We start from the raw sequence: 18,141 nt of genomic DNA on the forward strand, positions 1-18,141 counted from the left end.
TTCTTAACTTTGTCACGAAAACAAAAATCTATGCTTTTTCATATTTGTCAACGTTCTCACACTTTCTAAGAATATATTAGCTTAGTCACTTACTTATTTTTTTAAATAATATTTTATTAAGACATTAGAAAAATATGTTTTGAGTTGTTTTGTCAAATTGTACAAAAATCTATACTTTTTCATATTTGTAACTTCAAAAAGATACATTATGACAATTTGAAATTAATCAAAATTGAATAAAATGGTAATTAAATATTTGTAAATCTAATTATTTTTTTTATCTTGTTTAGTTGGATTCTCATGAAAAAAAAATCGATAGGTTAAACAAATGTTTCAAAATTTGTTGTGTTATTGTTTTGTCTATAAATTACAAAATTTATTGAATTAATATATTTAATTGTTGCACCCTTAAATAATATTTTATTAAGACATTAGAGAAGTATGTTTTGAGTTGTTTTGTCAAAATTTTACAAAAATTTATGTTTTTTCATATTTGTCACGAAAATTTATATGTTAAACTTACTTTTACAAAATTCTTAACTTTGTCACGAAAACAAAAATCTATGCTTTTTCATATTTGTCAACGTTCTCACACTTTCTAAGAATATATTAGCTTAGTCACTTACTTATTTTTTTTTACAAAACAAAGTATCGGAGTCTTGAAAGTTGAATTTATATTATTGTAAATGTACATAAGAGTTTGTGATTATATACTTAGTGGTTCTTGTATATATGTCCAAGAAAGTTTCAATGGCTTAGTGGTAACTGTCCTATATATATCATACTAACCTGGGTTCGATTCTCACATTCGCATTGTTTTTTTATTTTTTACGAAAAATAAATGAGATGACATGGCAATTTCGGATTCTCTGATTGGTTGATTTTTCTATCCTATGTGGACACCCTCTCAATGGCTTATATCCCCCTTTTAGTATAGTATAGATAATCTTGTGATTCATATAATATGAATGGGGCATGAATTCCAATAATAATAGATCGTGCTAAAAGTATAAGTTGTGTTTGAGATTAAAGGGCTCACCATATGGTTTATAGATCGATGATCCAAACTGTATCTCTGTAATTACGTTTTATTAGTTAATACATATTTTTGTAATTGAATGTTCTAAATTATCGCTGACCACTTCTTTTAATAGAAACAGTTATATTTAGATGTTGTATGATTTTAATTAGACTGAACTAATATCAACTAGACATGTTCTAGATTTAATATTATTGATATTGTCAGCTTAAAGAACAATATTGTCATCTAAAACTAAGCTAGTATGATTTACGTTTCTAACACTGCTAATATAATTTTGGTATCAGGAAAAGCATGTCAGATTAGAATTTGGCATTGTTCAAAGAAATTTGCTTTGGAAAAATCAATCATAACACATCTAAATGATAAAAAAGGGAAGAAAGCATAGATTAAACATTCAAAAGATGTTATACAGCAAATAATATATGGTGACATGTTAAAACATCATCAAAAGTCATCGGATTACAAATTTGATATATTATTAGGAGTATATAAATTGTGTTGATGATGTTAGCAACATAATAAATATAAGTTCAGAGATATTGTCAAGTAATTTATATAATTTATATATTTTTCAAATATATTATTTTTTGTTCAGATATATATGAATGTAATGATGTATTTATTTGTGTAAATGACAAACGTTTTCATTTTTGTTATTTTCTTTATTTGTTATTTAATTCTAAATGCTCAGTTTTTTATTCTAAAATCATGAAAGGATATTCATGTACCTAACCCCGAAGGGATCCAGCCCTTCGAACCTCTGTCCATTTGATAGTAAACAGAGCAGGATGCATGTGATACATTGTCGAAAAGTCATTTTGCCACATGACCTCGTTCATCCTCTGGACAAGGTAGTGTGCGTCATGCTCATATTCATTATCTTCTCCACATCTCTTTTGGTTAAGGTAGCCTAGTGTTTCTTCCTAATGAGTGTACTCTGTAATATATCCATAAAGCTATCATGCGTGAACTTTCTTAAGTGATATATTTGATTTTAATTATTAAAACATTGTTTCAACCGCAAGACGATGATCTCCATATCATATTCTCATTAGATCTTTCAAACCTGGGTGACATAGTTTTCAGTCCCTCATTCATTTGGTAATAACCTTCAGCATTACCTTTATCATTGCATGTGTGATCATCATTGTTTGGTTCACGGGTTTGAGGATAATCACCATCGTCGTTGAAGTTAAGGACACATTCCTTTGTCTCATATGAAAGAATACCACATCGAGTGATCACTCATATCAAAGATAAACTATAGTGTTTTTATCTTCTTAGAATTGAAAGTTTCATTGTAAGTGTAGGGGATGATTGATGTTCAAGTTGATCTTAACCTTCACGAAATAAAACCTTGTTGAAAAATCATCAAAATCCATGTCAACAACGATATCACCTAGATATAGGTAATCATCAAAAGATTTAAGTACTGAAGTGGGATACCACACATTTGTATTCAGAAGGGAATGGTTTCAAACTCTCATCCAACAAATTTAATGACCACTTTTGTAATACCTTTAACAACTTGACAAAAGACCAACATCTGTGTAGGGTATCATAGTCTCCTTATTTGAAATGCCAATTGGAATTTATTCGGACTATTATTCTATTAACTGTGTTTTCCTATCCCCGAAGACACGACATGTGGGCAATTATAATCCATAGATATTGTTTCCTTAGATTCACTGACACACTGATGATCGAGGATCAGTTAATGCTCACCGCATGGACACATATTTCTGCATAAAGGGCAATTGGTTCATGTTCACTTTCTAAAGTTGAATCATGAATCATTTTTCGGAGATTTCCACTCACTGTTGGATATTTTGGTTATCAACCAAAATATAGACTAAAGAAAAAATGAATTTTTAGGTTTGTGTTTCTATGTTTGGTTTTTGTGTCTGAATCTCTTTTAAGAAGATTTGAAAACCGAGTAAATCTCAAAGATGCGGGTTCACTCGAGGGACAAACAAACTATACAATAACCACAAAGAAAAATTAATAGAAACCATCAGAATTTTATTATCCCGTCGAAAAAGATGACAGTTCCGATGACAGTTCCCGTATCCGCTAGAATCAGACTCTAGATTCTCTTAAGAGAGATAAATAAAAAAAGATTACCTTCATTTATTATCAAAAATAACAGTTTAAATAACAGTTTTTGTGTTAAGCAACACGCTCTGATACCGCTTATTGTGCAACAAGTTATGATTTTATGAAGTGATTTTGCTTATGTGTCATGTTCTCCATGATTTTAGGTAATTTTGCTTACTTGTCATATTTTTATAAGTAGATTTTAACTAAATCATTGATTTATTATTTGTTATTAGCTAAGTCATTAATATATTAATTTAAAATTATCTTTAATGAATCTTGTATATAATTAAAAAAGAATGTTAATAATATTAAATTTCTAAATTATATTAAAAACGAATTTTAAACAATATATTTACTGAATTTTATATATAATTAAAATGAATTTTATTTTAATAGTATAAAGTTTATATATTACATTAAATAATTGATTATAAAAAATAAGATTATTCTTATATATATTGTGTTGCTATCTGAAAATAATATTTTATTATAAAAGTTAAAAAAAGTTAAGATAAAAAACAATTGATAATTTAATATTAGTCAAGCAAAAAAATTATATAAAGATATTTTCTAAACTATCTCTAAGATATGAATGTTTTAAAAAATATTAACACAATAGTAAGTATATATTTTGATAAAAAAAAATATTTGACATACATAAATACTTTGATGTTTGATTTAACTATTCAAAATCATAAATAATAATTTATTATGTTGGTTTTAGATTAATAAAACATAAACTAATATGTATTCATAAGAAGTTTATGCCCGCACGTGCGGGCAAAACACCTAGTAATCTATTGATTAATAAAGTTTGTTGCATTCTTACAATATTGTCAACTTGCCATTATCATTACAAATCTCAAAATTTATGATTAATATCGCACGTAGCGTTAGATTTGAATCACTTTCCAGGATTTTGTTTTGCTTAATTTCTATTTAAAAATATTTAACCTTTTAACCTTCCAAAACAATTTTAAAACCGCGTAAAAAAATAAAAATATCTCTTTTCCGTTCGGTTTATTACATTTCTGGCCTCTACTTGAACACTTTCTCTTCTACTTTCCTTGATCAGAAAACAAATCCGATTCTCTCCTCTCTTCGAATCCCTTCGATATGCAGCAGCAAGACCCGAACGCCCGACCCGCCACCGGGTATCCATACCCGTATCCGCCTCAACAACCCGCCAACGGTTACCCTCCCAACGCCGCAACCGCCTACCCATACCAAAACCACAACCCCCACTACGCGCCTCAGCCTAGCCCACGCGCCGTCCTACTCCGCCGCCTCTTCACCGCCTTCACCGTCTTCCTCCTCATCCTAGGCCTCATCCTCTTCATCTTCTTCATCGTCGTCCGCCCCCAGCTCCCGACCGTCTACCTCAACTCCCTCTCCGTCTCCAACTTCACCGTCTCCGACAACCGCCTCGCCGGAAACTGGGACCTCGGTCTCCAATTCCAAAACCCTAATTCGAAGATGTCGCTTCACTACGACGGCGTCTTGTGCACGCTCTATTACGACCGCGCGTCTCTCTCCGAGACGCGTTTGCAGCCGTTCGATCTGGGGACGAAGGATCAGACTCCGATCAACGCCACGCTCTCCGTCTCCGGGACGTACGTGGACAATCGGTTGGTTGATTCGATTGGGAAAGAGAGGGGCGAGAAGGGAAGCGTGGAGTTCGATTTGAGGGTGGTTTCTTTGGTTACGTTCCGGTACGGAGTGTACCGGAGGAGGAGGTACGTCACGGTTTTCTGCGATGACGTGGCGGTTGGTGTCGGGGGGAATAGTAGTTCGTGGAACATGGTTGGTTCGGCTAGGAGATGCAAACCTTAATGATGTTAGAATGTGAGTTTCTTACATTAGGAGTTTTATAATTTTAACCAATTACTTGCGATGTTGATGATTGAAATTTATTCATGTTTTATAATATGAATTTGAATGTAAATCGAGTCGACAATGGTATTTTTTTTCAGTGTTTATGATGAATTATACATGTTTTGGAAGACCATTTTCAGCTAATGTGTTGTTGAATGATGATATGATGATTCTCTGTTTCATTCCATAAGATGGGCAACTTCATTAGTTGTGTTAATAAGTTTATTTTTGGTGATTCTATATCTTACTTTGGCATGATTGAAGATAATTGAAACGTGAATTGTCTTTGGGTACTATCAAGTGCCTTATTCAAGATTTGTAAAGTATACCGCATAATTGTATTTTAATTTTTTAGAAAATTTCCAGAATCCTAAATTTTTCCATTTCTCCAATTGTGTACACTTTACAAATCTTGAATCTAGAAGGTTTCCAAAATCTATCATGCTCAACTCTCTAAGCTTTCCCTATATATAAACCTGCGTCTCATAGTTATTACTTCAAAAACTACTCAAAGTTCCATAAGAATTGAGAAGTTAGCTGACTTTAGCACCTAAACAATGAAGAAGGAAGAACCGACGACGAAGAAGACAGAAGCCAAAGAAGCAGGGGCAACAATTACCGTAAAGTATGAAGACATCCAACAGAAGAGAAAACGAAGAGTAGCAATCTACGTTACTGTCGCTGTGTTTGTACTAGTCGTTCTTGTATCGCTCATCTTCATCTTGACCAAAGTGCGTGTCCCACGGTTCATGCTTGACGATGTCTCCCTTGATCCCATCTCAAGATCAAAAGTACTGGTAAGTGTTTTTAATCAAGAAGTAAAACCTAATAATTCATCTGAGTTAGTTTTGTTGGTTGAGTTCGGTTTGTCCCATCAAAATTTAAATTCTCGTTATACCAAACCAGGTGAAACTCTCATCGACCAACCCAAGCTCCTCGAGGCTTTACTACAGCGAGATGAGCCTACACGTGCGGATAGAAGAAATTTTCGAGACAGAGAGGGTTTACTTGCAGAGCACGCTACAAGAGCCACATGAACGTACGACTTGGACAGGTGTCGTAGCAAGAAATAATGCAAACGACAAGCCTGGCGGTACTTTTCAGATGAGTGAAGGTGAGGAAAACGGCGATGTTATTGTAGAGGTAAAGATCCAAAAGAAGAGTTCGATGTTTCACCCGAAGAGGACATTGCGCGTTACGTGTCCGGTTTTGCTCAACTTGAAAGACTTGACCGCAGGAGTTTCCAGACCTATGCGTACTTGTCAAGTCAGTTAGCTCCTTGTCTTCATATGTCGAAGGTTCTTTTACCGTTTTAGTTTTTACTACTACAAAAGTTTATAAAGATGAATTTTGTAGCATAATAATTCGAGGAAACAGTTATTAGAAGCTATATTTTTTTATAATGTATTTGTGTTTGGAATCCTACATTGACATTGGAAGTACACTAGACCTGAGCTTTCAGTTCAAAAGAGTCTTTTATATATTAAGGTTGGTCCTTCCAATTCACAACTTGACAGTTTCTCTCCTTACTTGAGTTACATTATGTGTATTAGCAGTGCCGTCCCGAAATATCCGGTGGCCTAAAGCAATATAAAAAAATGTGGCCTTTAATTTTTTTCAGAAATTTTGAATCTGGTTTATCATTACTAATTCTCTAATATGAACATACTTTTTTACATAAGAATATTTTTTGTTATATAGGAAAATTTATTGTTTTAAAACTAATTTTATGTTCTTTAAAAAAAAAATCAATTGTTTAGTAATGAAGTTGTTGCTGTAATTTTTAACCTGAACCTTCGTTAAGTTATTTTTCAAATATATAAAGAACCAAAGAAATCATACAAATATATATAACAAAAATGTATATTACTAAATGTGTTCGAAATATAAAAGATCACTGAATTTAACTATAGTAAATTACATAACAATAACTGATAGTTAAAATGAAATATAAATGGTTATAAGTTATAAATTCAGACAAATAGATTAAAATTAGTTTAGAAACAGAGACTAAGAAAGTATGAAAAACTAAAATGACTAAATATTAAATCTCGAGGTTTTAAACAATCATCTATGACCATTACACAATTTAAAATTTGTGGCTTTAAAAATATTAATTATAAATGTGGCCTAAAGCTAATGCTTTATGTGCCTTATGGCTAGGACGGGCCTGTGTATTAGGTAAACACAATCTCGTTACCATCTTGTTTCTCTCATCTCTTTGTTCTGTGAATTACTGCAATTTCTTATTCTCACAATTATGTCTCCTCATCACGACGTGGTAGAAGATAAACGTACGATGAAAGAAACCGAACTTAGTCTTTATAAAAGCCGGCCCTGCTCACATGTTGCGTGGCTCTGCTTCTTGGCGGCTCCATACTTTTGCGTAAAACTTAATCCAATATCTCAAGGTTCAGGTAGCACTTCTTGGAGAGCTTCTCTGCCTTTCTAACTTCAACATTGTTTCTAAATGTTTAAGTAAGAATCACGTAAGTCCTTTTATAATCTAACAGAAGAGTAAAACAAATGAAATGGGCTAAGAACGAGTTATTAAATAAGAAAATGACTTCTAGACCTTCCCCATCACATACATGATACAACAAGCTTATAAGAGGAAAACATCTATTTGGAACTCTGAGGGTTGTAACAGAGCTCTCTCTTATGTTCTTCATCACTAGGATCATTGAACTTCTTAATCATCATCTTTCCACTGCTTTTGTGTTACACTCACTTTTTTGCCTTATGGATATATGTCGACACGTTACAGAATTGGTTCATCACAGTAGATCAATGGTTTGGTTAATGCTAAAATTTAGCTTTTGTGACTCTTCTCTGCTTGTGTTATTTTAAGAGCTACAAAATCAGAGACAGTTCTCTAAGTAAGATTATCTTAAACACTTTGGTGAAAAAGTACTTAACAAGCATTATACTGAAAAGGTGTTCAAACAGAAAGTGATCAAATATTACAGAAGAAAAAGTTGACCAAAAGAAACCTTTGGCACAACTATTCTTCAACCTTTGCCTTCTTCCGAGCCAAAAACCGTTCTCTAGCAGCAGCAATCGCATCCTCGCTTTTCTTGTGCTGTGTAGTAGTAGTTGCCTTTGGAGCCTCTTTCGCTTCCTCTTTACTTGACGAGTCTTTCTCCTCTTCTGTGACAACATCTGAACCAATCTTCTTCTCAGACGCATCTTTCTCTTCTTCTTCTTGAGGTTCCATACTTCTCTTACGACTTGATCCAACATCTTGTGATTCAGGCAACAACACTTCCTTCTCCGGCGACTCTGCTTTCTTCTCTTCTTTTCTCATCTCCTCCTCCATCTTCTCAGCCTTTCTCTGTTCCTCTTTCTCTTCGATACCTCGAGCTCCAAGCGCCACGTTATTCACCATGTTAAAGTAGAAGTCACTCAAGTCCTTCTTCTTCGTAACCTAACCAAAGATCAAACACAAAGGAATAAACACCTAACAAGCATTAGTTTTAGTTAAAAACGATCATACAAACAAAACAACACTTACATCATCTCTTTCCTCACGAAGCTCACGGAGTCTTTCTTCAGCAAGCCACTTCTTCTGCTCCTCAAGCTTCCTCTTATACGCGCCGGTTATAAACTTCTCCTTACCGGAGAAAAGATCATCGTCCTTCTCCCTCTCCTTAGCAAGCTTCCTCTCGTAAACAATCTCATGCTCCTTCTGTCTCTGCTCCGCCTTCTTCATCAAATGCTGCACATATCTTGGCTGCAATCACAACAACAAACAAGATTCAAAATCTTCCATGATTAACAAAATAGATTTTCGCATTATTAACCTTGCGGTCTTGGCGATCTTGCAATTTAGGAACGATGGCCTTTTGTTTGATGTCGTCGATAACTTCATCGTATGCGAAAGCGGAAGGATCCTCTTCCAAGGCTTTCTTAAGCTGCTCCTCCGTCTAATAATCAACACAACAGATTCAATAAAACTGAATTGAAAAAATAAAGAGAGAGAGAGTGAGGGATGGGGGGAAAGGAATACGTACTTCTTTGTGAGATTTGGTCTTTGAAGCTTGCCGAGAGATCTCCTTCTCAACGTCAACGTCTTCGTCTTCATCGAAAATCGAAGGACGAGGACGAACTGTTGTTGGCTGCTTCTTCTGAGACGGAGCCCTGATTTGTAATCCGTACTTCTTCATCTTCGACCAATTTTGGGATCCAATAGGCGACGGTGTTGGCGCCTTACCCGATGGAGCTTGGATCGATTAGGGTTCCGATTCACGGTGGTGAATGATTGATTTTCAGAAATAATGGAGTTTAGGGAGATGATATAAGAAAAAAAAAAAAAGTTGAAGCAGTCGTGGAACTAATGGGCCGCTAAAGTAAAATAACGGCCCAGTGGATATAGAGGATGAGAATTGGTTTAGCCCCTACCATATGTATCAGCTCATGGCTGACTAACGTTTCCATCACATAAAGATGATGTAACGTGTACCCATTCTAAACTATTCAAAATCATGGCTAAACTATTCAAAATTGTTTTAAAAAACTTCATTCCTTAGTTTTTTTTTAAATTTATAATCAAACAGTATCACATTATAATCTTCTTTAACATTGATTTCATTTAATATTTTCTAAATATATATAGTGTTTTAATATGGTCGATTTATTATTACACCATATGCCAATTAACAAGTCATAATAATTACGTGAGAGCATTCATTTCTAATCATTGTGCTATATGTACAAATCGTTTCTGTTACTGTTGCATTTAGATCAGTCGTCCAAAATACAATTGATTCAACTCAATAATAATAATGAAAATGGTTATATAGTAACTGGATATGTTATTTAGGTTGACAATCCGTATATATACGTGCGGACAAAAATATAGTTTTAAAAATTATACATGTTAACTATTGTAAGTTTTGTTTTACGATAATATCATATATATAAATATAAAGATTTTCAATTCTAAATATCAAATTAGAATTGTTGTACGAAGCATAAACCGACTGGGTATGCCATCATTAAATTAGCCAAAGACATAATATATCAACAAAACACTTTTCACATAAAATAAACAACCAGGTAACTCACCCGCACAAAAAAATGCGGAAGTGAATATTTACGGAAAGCTAAAGTATAATAATTTGGATAATATTTTTATTTATTTTAGTTTTTATTTGTTTACGTATTTTTATTTTAGTTAAATTGCCATTTTAATTTATGAGTTATTTTGTTGCGCTGTTTTAATTTTGAAAAATATTTAGTTTGACCACGATATTTTATTTCTAAAATTATGATATTTTAAAATTTTTGGGGTTGTTAATTAATTTAGATAATGTTGTTAGTTATGATTGTAATATCATATTTTGATTAATTTAGTTAAATAATTTAATTTCAATAAATTTGTTAACATAAACATATAGGAAACTATTCATCCAATAACATTATAGAGATAGTATACGAAAACTTCTACATCGTTTATTCTCTCATTCTCTGTAGCACCATCACTGATCGGTAGTCTCAGTCGCGAGATTGATAGACCTTTTAATAATTATTAAAATCAAATTAATAATAAATTTAAATAATATGTAAAAATACAATACTTATCACAAAACATACATTGACCGAAAGATGTGAGTTACATGAAAATCATGATCCAAAAGTATCGGGTTGCAACTTTGGAAACCTTCTAAAACTGAACTTCTTCTGCGTATAAATAACTCCACACATTGATTCATAGCATTTACTCTTTCTATCAGCTAACTAGCTGTCACTTAAATAATTCAAGCGAAATGACACGTGTAGACTAACCGCTTCGCACTTATAAACTATTGTCCTAATAAGCGTCACTTTGATTTTGTTAGGTGTATGTAGTGTTCCATACGTCTCTTCAATCTCTTCCCCTTTCTGGAAAATTCTTTCTTCTTTATTATATAAGGTCACTTTTGATCAGGTGTATGTAGCTACTATACCAATAGTTTAGAAGTGCTATACACGCGTCTCTTTAGTAATCTTTTGATAAGAACCTATGCCGATTAGTCAGAAAATCCCGACATGGGCTGCTGTTCCGACTGTCTTTGCCATCTTGGCCGTGGTTTCATATCAGACTCTATTTGCGCCAGACAATTTAGAGGGCACCAAAAATGTATTGCCTATGGCTAAGACCATTCCAATTCCTGTTGATGGGCCAGAGAGCATCGAGTTTGACCCACAAGGAGAAGGTCCTTATGCTGCCGTCGTGGACGGTCGTATTCTTAAGTGGCGCGGCGATGCACTCGGCTGGGTTGAGTTTGCCCACACATCTCCTCACAGGTTCTTATTTTTGTTACAGCATTCACTAGTACAGACGTGCATATAAGCAAACCAGTTGATGTGAAGAAAAAAAAACAAAATATATTTCTGTCATTGTAATTAACTCATTGTTTATTCGATAGGACTCAAACTTTAGATCCGCTGAATGAATTTTACAGTGAATCCGATCAAATTCTAAGTGTCGAGTTTAGAACTCTATCTAAAATCCTTGTGCAAGCAGTCCTTAATAATATTTTTGGTGCTTGGTAACTTAGGTATTGACACTATAGAAAAGGTGGATGGACAGAATAAATATTTTTTTCATAGTTTGTTTTGACAAAAATGTAACCTAAGAAAAATTAGATCCAAAAGCGTATACATATTTGGGACTTCTCAAGTGCACAATCCACACCTAGTGTTATATTAATTATTGTTGTTATTTACTGAAATAAAAAAATTTATATGAAAAATAATTATTATTTTCTCCTTGTTATATGAAGAGGGAACTGTTCAAGCCGTGAAGTAGTGCCTACTTGTGGAAGACCACTGGGACTTAGTTTTGAGAAGAAAACGGGAGATCTATACATATGCGATGGTTACCTAGGAGTCATGAAGGTTGGACCTCAGGGAGGATTGGCCGAGTTAGTTGTGGACCAGGCCGAAGGTCGCAAAGTTATGTTTGCGAATCAAATGGATATTGACGAAGAGGAAGATATAGAGCGTAAAGCTTAATATTATTAGATGAGAATGTTGCAATATATATATAAGAGAACTAGGGATTATAAGGATAAGTATTTACTAATATATCCTTTCTATATATACATTCTACACGCCCCCTCAAGATGGAGGTAGTTGACGAACTCCAATCTTGCCAGAAAGTTCATGAAACCGTGTTCTGGATAAAGGTTTGGTGAGTGCATCTGCGAGCTGATCGTGAGTGGAGACATGAGAAACTCGCAGAGCTCCGGAACTGACATTATCTCGTATGAAGTGGTAATCAAGGCTAAATGCTTCATGCGGGAATGGAAAACGGGATTTGCACAAAGATAAGTAGCGCCCACGTTGTCACAATAGACAACGGGTGTGTGAGGCAGAGTAACGCCAAGTTCAGTGAGCAAGGAGCAGACCCAGCGTAGTTCAGCTGCAGTGTTGGCGACTGCTCTATACTCTGCCTCGGTTGAAGAACGGGCCACGCCCTTCTGCTTCTTGGAGGACCACGCAATAGGTGATGTCCCGAGATATAGGATGTGCGCGTTCGTGGACACAAAGTCGTCGACATCGCCGGCCCAGTCAGCATCAGAGTAAGCATGTAGCGAGAGCGGAGAGTCCTTACGAAGAAGAATGCCATGAGAAGTTGTACCAGCTAGATACCTGAGAATACGCTTAGCTGCTTGCCAGTGTATATCCGTTGGACGATGCATAAACTGGGACAATCTGTTAACCGCATATGCAATGTCTGGGCGCGTAAACGCCAAGTACTGGAGGCTTCCAATCACAGTACGGTATTCCGCAGGTTCAGTAAGAGCACGGCCTGATGTGAGAGACAGCTTTGGTGTCGTAGCCATTGGCGTGGAGACTATCTTGGCATCTGACATCTTCGTACGCTGGAGGAGGTCTGTGATATACTTACGCTGCATGAGATGAAGTCCCTGAGATGTTCTTGTAACTTCAATACCCAGAAAATATCTCAAGTCTTCTGGTTCTTTTAAGGAGAACCGAGTGGAGAGCGAAGCAATCAATCCTGCAACGAGAACTGAGCTGCTGCCAGTTATTATTATGTCGTCGACATACACAAGGCAGTAGACCTGATGGCCATCCTTATTGTATACAAACGCAGACGTGTCTGCCATCGAGTTCTTGAATCCGATGGAGATGAGATATGTCTTTAACTCTTGATACCAAGCACGTGGTGCTTGTTTGAGACCATAAAGGGCTTTCCTCAGGCGACATACATGATGTGGACGATCTTTATCTAGAAAACCAGGAGGTTGAGTAACATAGACCTCATCTTGTAAAGTTCCTTGAAGGAAAGCATTGTTGACATCGAGCTGCTTTATTGGCCAGTTCCGGGAGATAGCTAGCTGAAGAACAAGCCGAATTGTAATCGATTTGACAACCGGACTAAAGGTTTCGGCGTAGTCAATTCCGTGTTGTTGGTTAAAGCCACGAGCTACCCAGCGGGATTTGTGCCTGGCCAGTGTACCATCGGGATTGTATTTCACAGTATGAATCCATTTCGTTGGAATGACATGTTGATGCGGTCGCGGTGGGACAAGATCAAATGTTCTGTTCCGAATCTGAGCATCCATTTCAGAGACCATAGAGTTCCTCCACTTCTCATCTCTCAAGGCTTGGGTTACAGTGGTTGGGATGATGGGTGTGAGGTTTGTTTTGACAGTGAGGAGACTGTGTTTAGGGTTGGGCTTTGTAATCTGGTTCTTTGAACGGGTTCTCATGGAATGAGTGTTTTGTGGTAGCGGGTTGGAAGTTGGATTTGGGCTTTGGGACGTGTTTGAGGTGAGGTTTGTGTCTGGGTTGTCTGTCTGGTTCAAAGTACCTGTTGCATGAACAATAGGTGGAGGAAGAGTTTGTGTACATACCTGTGCATTACTCTGGAGCTCCGTTGAATCAATGCCTGGGTCCACCCGTGTGTCATCTGATGATAACACAGCATCGTTCATCTGTGAGGATGAAGACGATGGAGGGTCGGTATTTAACCGGTGGTGAGAATCGGAGCTCGGGGGTGGCATAGCTGTAGACGTAGCTGAGACGAGTGGCACTGGAGGTGGGGTTTGGTGGAGTGGTACAGAGGTGGTAAAAGGGTAAGAGTTTGATGTGTCTGGTTCATCAGTAACGGGAGTGGATGGTGGTTTGGCGGAGAAAGGGAACTTTTCTTCAATAAATTGAACATGCCTTGATGTATAGACACGTCCGGTAGTGTGATCGAGACATAAATATGCACTCTGCGTGAGAGAGTAACCGAGAAACACACACTCCTTGGATCGCAGTTCCAACTTGTTGCTCGCATACGGTCGTAACCATGGATAGCAAGCACAGCCAAACACTCGGAGCTTAAGGTAGTTAGGTGACTGTTGAAAGAGCACTGCGTAGGGTGATGTGTTGCTTAAGACCGAGCTGGGTAAGCGATTGATGAGATACACCGCAGCTGAAAAGGCATAGCTCCAGTACGACGGCGGCAGGGACGCTTGATGAAGCAGAGTAAGTCCCGTCTCGACTATATGTCGATGTTTACGTTCTGCGATGCCGTTATGTTCAGGAGTGTGTGGCGGTGAGGTCAGATGCGAGATCCCGTGATCGAGAAGAAAGGCTTTCAGCGCTATAAATTCGCCACCATTGTCCGAGTATAATGTTCTGATCTTGGACTGAAAACGATTCTCGACCACTGCTTTGAATGCCACAAACGTTTCTCGCACTTGGGACTTAAACTTGAGTGGATACAACCATGTATATCGGGTGAAGTGATCCACAAAAATGAGGTAATATTTGAAGTTATCAATAGAGACAATGGGGGATGACCACACATCAGTGTAAACATATTCAAGAGGTTGAGTTGAGACAATAGTGTTTGAGTGAAAAGGCAATTTATGGCTTTTATTGATAAGACAATGAGAACACGGAATCTGTTTTTGAGAAGACAATGAAACTGGTAAAGAAAACTGAGAAACAAGAGTTTTTAAAGTGGGTAGGGTTGGGTGGCCAAGTCTCGAGTGCCATGAGATAAGTGTGGTCTTGGGAGTTGGCGACGCAAATAGGGAGGTGGTGGTGGGTTTAGACTCGACTGGCCACTCGTACAGCTCATCTCTAGCTCTGCCTTGGAGTAACCGGACCCCCGTGCTGAGATCCTTCACCTGAAAGTGGGCAGGAAAGAATTCAACAGATACTCTATTAGCATTGCACAATCGATACACTGAAATAAGGTTCTTATGAAGGTTAGGGACATAGAGAATATTGTTTAAAGCTAAGGGACGAGATGAAGTAGAGAGAGTAGAGGAACCCGTATGTGTGATCGGAAGACCTGATCCATCGGCAATGATAACCTCTTCACCACCATTGTAAGGTTGATGGAGAGAGAGGTTGTGCAAGTCAGTGGTTAGGTGATGAGTGGCGCCGCTGTCAACAATCCAATTGTTTGGATTATACGCGGTTGCAGCCATGTTCGCACGAGGTTGCCACGGCGTCTGCGAGGAGTTGTTGTAGCCACCGGATTGTTGCAGCTGAGGACAACGCCTTGCACTATGGCCAAAAACACCACAGATTTGGCACTTGCCTTGATATCCACGCAAGTTGGTGTCTTGTTGCTGCCATGTGTTGTGGTTGTTGCGGCCATTGTTGTAGCGGTTGTTGTTCCCACGATACCCCGAGTTGTGACTCCTGTTGTTGGTGTTGTTAGACACGCGGGTGTTCGCGACGTTGGCAGAGATCGGAAGAGATGGGTTAGGAGTCGCGTCTTGTAACTTGACTTCCTGATTCAGGAGTTTCTCATGAACTTCAGTTAAGGAAGGAGGTACATCACGACCTTGTATCTGATCGATAACTTGTTTGTAGTCCTCAGGAAGGCCTTCCACAATGAACTCAATCTGATCTTCCAGATCAAAGGCTTTACCGAGTAAAGCAAGTTGGTCAAATCGGGTTGTAAACCCCTGGAGATACTCATCAATCGATTTAGTTCCTTTCTTCCATTGTTTGATCTGTTGGCGCAGCTGTTGAATGTGACCGCGGGTGGGTTTGGCGTATGTGGAAGACAGCTTCTCCCAGATCTCGGCGGATGTGGTGGTTGTTGCAAGAATCGGCTGGACTGTGACAGAGATAGCCCCTAATAAGGCGCTATAGATGAGTTGGTCTTGACGCTGGTGTGCTGTGAAAGCAGGGTTGACAGAGACAACTTCAGCTGTCATGATCGTGGGTGGTGGGACAACGACGGTGCCGTCGAGATAGCCAGATAGACCATGGCCATTAAGCAAAGCTTGAACTTGACGGCTCCACATAAGAAAGTTGGAGGCCGTGAGTTTGGTAACATTTGACATGTTAACATTAAGGAGTTGAGCGGCATCAATGGTGATGACGGTGGTGTTATTTGTCGCAGAGTTTGCCATGGAAGCAGAGAACGTAACAGAGAAAAAGGGTTGTGGGCGGCTAGGTTTAGATTTAAAATCTCTGCTCTGATACCATATAGAGCGTAAAGCTTAATATTATTAGATGAGAATGTTGCAATATATATACAAGAGAACTAGGGATTATAAGGATAAGTATTTACTAATATATCCTTTCTATATATACATTCTACAGAAGATGTCTTCTACTTCAATGATAGTAGTGACAAGTATCATTTCAGGTATTATTATGCTTCTCCTAGCTTATACATGTGCCTATGATCCGAGCATCTGCATGTTACATGTACATATAAGATGCATTATTTTGTTATGTGAAAACAAAATAGCTCAAGACTTGTGTGTTGTTTGTCGTTAGGGAGGTATTTTTCGTTGCTGCCAATGGCGAGCGGTCGGGAAGAGTGATCAGATATGATAAGAAGACGAAGGAGGCCAAAGTTGTGATGGACAATCTCCGTTGTAATAACGGTTTGGCTCTAAACAAAGACCGGTCTTTTCTAATCTCTTGCGAGTCAGCCACAGGTCTGGTCCACCGATATTGGATAAAAGGTCCTAAAGCTGGAACCCGCGACATCTTTGCGAAGGTCCCTGGATACCCTGACAACATCCGGCTGACACCAAGTGGAGACTTTTGGATTGGCATACACTCCAAGAAATCTCCAGCGGGGAGATTGATAGTGGGGAACAAATGGCTTGGAAAACTGGTTGAAAAGACGGTGAAGTTAGAGTTGTTGATTGCTGTGATGAACGGGTTCAAACCGCATGGTATAGCGGTGAAAATCTCCGGGGAGACAGGAGAGATCCTTGAGATACTCGAGGACAAAGAAGGGAAGACAATGAAATATGTAAGTGAGGCATATGAGCGGGAAGATGGAAAGATATGGTTTGGGTCTGTTTTTTGGCCAGCCGTTTGGGTTCTTGATCGCAAGTAACTCTTGTTTTTTTCTTTTTAACTCTGTTTTGTTGTTCGCATGATGTGTTCTATACAGTATTAATAAAAAATTTTTTTTTTGGTAAAAAGTATTAATAAATATTTCTAGTTTGTAATAGTTGCTTCCACTTTACATGTTATCTTTTCTCCTCTGTTTTTCTCCTCCTGTCTCCCATGTATCATTTCAGCCACTTCTTCAAAAAATTCCATAAATAAGCATGGTTGTGTGGGAATAGTAAAAAGAAGAATGACATATCGGAGATATTGTCAAAGTATGGAATTGGTTAGGTGAGTGAATAAATATTTGGAGCATCAAATGGAATTTATAAGGTGAGCGAATAAATCTTTGGAGCGTCTAAAAATTAAGGTCACGACCGTGGGAGAAGGCGGATCCACATGCCTAGAGAGAATATCGTTGGCTCATGGGAGGGCGGACATGGACATGTATTAGTGCACAACAAGGACGTTGCTTCTAAAAGTTGAGGTTTTTGAAACATCTCAATATCTAATATATGATGGTGTATCCGTGTATGTAGAAAAGTTTAAAAGAATTAACTAAATGTATCATTAAGGGGTGCTTATTTTCCGATTACTTATTCATAATAAACTTTATGGTTAAACTTGTTTTAAGCTGGAGTTGTAGAAAGATGGTAACTTATCGTCAAATTACTCATGATATTTGTATGAGTGATACCAACTGCGAAGATTGCAAGGCTAAGAAACAAGTTTTTAGAGTTTTTGAAACTTAATGTTCCCAGCTATTAGATAGAGTGGCCTATCGGCATAGAGAGAGAGGG

The 18,141-nt window shown here is 37.3% G+C and overlaps 4 protein-coding genes across 4 annotated transcripts; 3 read left to right on the forward strand and 1 right to left on the reverse strand.

Annotated features, from left to right (window-relative positions):
• Positions 1–4,147: 4,147 nt before the first annotated feature.
• LOC106446759 lies at positions 4,148–5,150 on the forward strand. The gene has a single exon (XM_013888546.3). The coding sequence runs from the start codon at positions 4,259–4,261 to the stop codon at positions 4,973–4,975; it is 717 nt and encodes a 238-aa protein (XP_013744000.2). The 5' UTR covers positions 4,148–4,258; the 3' UTR covers positions 4,976–5,150.
• Positions 5,151–5,317: 167 nt separating this feature from the next.
• Positions 5,318–7,693, forward strand: LOC106448659. Its single transcript, XM_013890516.3, has 2 exons — positions 5,318–5,814; positions 5,924–7,693. The coding sequence occupies exons 1-2, from the start codon at positions 5,575–5,577 to the stop codon at positions 6,290–6,292; spliced, it is 609 nt and encodes a 202-aa protein (XP_013745970.2). The 5' UTR covers positions 5,318–5,574; the 3' UTR covers positions 6,293–7,693.
• A 195-nt stretch (positions 7,694–7,888) lies between these two features.
• On the reverse strand, positions 7,889–9,335 carry LOC106446758 (nuclear speckle splicing regulatory protein 1). The gene is made up of 4 exons (XM_013888545.3): positions 9,031–9,335; positions 8,821–8,943; positions 8,532–8,750; positions 7,889–8,444 (listed from the first exon to the last, which is right to left on the reverse strand). Exons 1-4 carry the CDS (start codon positions 9,181–9,183, stop codon positions 8,022–8,024), a joined length of 918 nt encoding a protein of 305 aa, XP_013743999.2. The 5' UTR covers positions 9,184–9,335; the 3' UTR covers positions 7,889–8,021.
• Positions 9,336–10,859: 1,524 nt separating this feature from the next.
• On the forward strand, positions 10,860–17,460 carry LOC106448656 (protein STRICTOSIDINE SYNTHASE-LIKE 9). Its single transcript, XM_048777791.1, has 4 exons — positions 10,860–11,305; positions 11,785–11,998; positions 16,597–16,637; positions 16,772–17,460. Exons 1-4 carry the CDS (start codon positions 11,022–11,024, stop codon positions 17,343–17,345), a joined length of 1,113 nt encoding a protein of 370 aa, XP_048633748.1. The 5' UTR covers positions 10,860–11,021; the 3' UTR covers positions 17,346–17,460.
• Positions 17,461–18,141: the final 681 nt, after the last annotated feature.

Source organism: Brassica napus, chromosome A4 (assembly GCF_020379485.1).
Source record: "Brassica napus cultivar Da-Ae chromosome A4, Da-Ae, whole genome shotgun sequence".
Taxonomy (NCBI): Eukaryota; Viridiplantae; Streptophyta; class Magnoliopsida; order Brassicales; family Brassicaceae; genus Brassica; species Brassica napus.

What these genes read in the sequence shown, in the direction of transcription:
- LOC106446759 (XM_013888546.3), top strand. Translation starts at nt 4,259, where the DNA reads ATGCAGCAGCAAGACCCGAACGCCCGACCCGCCACCGGGTATCCATAC.
- LOC106448659 (XM_013890516.3), top strand. Translation starts at nt 5,575, where the DNA reads ATGAAGAAGGAAGAACCGACGACGAAGAAGACAGAAGCCAAAGAAGCA. An exon ending in TCTCAAGATCAAAAGTACTG is followed by an intron (nt 5,815 to 5,923) that starts GTAAGTGTTTTT and finishes ATACCAAACCAG; the next exon opens with GTGAAACTCTCATCGACCAA.
- LOC106446758 (XM_013888545.3), bottom strand. Translation starts at nt 9,183, where the DNA reads ATGAAGAAGTACGGATTACAAATCAGGGCTCCGTCTCAGAAGAAGCAG. An exon ending in AGACCAAATCTCACAAAGAA is followed by an intron (nt 8,944 to 9,030) that starts GTACGTATTCCT and finishes GTTGATTATTAG; the next exon opens with ACGGAGGAGCAGCTTAAGAA. An exon ending in TTCGTGAGGAAAGAGATGAT is followed by an intron (nt 8,445 to 8,531) that starts GTAAGTGTTGTT and finishes ATCTTTGGTTAG; the next exon opens with GTTACGAAGAAGAAGGACTT.
- LOC106448656 (XM_048777791.1), top strand. Translation starts at nt 11,022, where the DNA reads ATGCCGATTAGTCAGAAAATCCCGACATGGGCTGCTGTTCCGACTGTC. An exon ending in GCCCACACATCTCCTCACAG is followed by an intron (nt 11,306 to 11,784) that starts GTTCTTATTTTT and finishes TGTTATATGAAG; the next exon opens with AGGGAACTGTTCAAGCCGTG. An exon ending in AGTGACAAGTATCATTTCAG is followed by an intron (nt 16,638 to 16,771) that starts GTATTATTATGC and finishes GTTTGTCGTTAG; the next exon opens with GGAGGTATTTTTCGTTGCTG.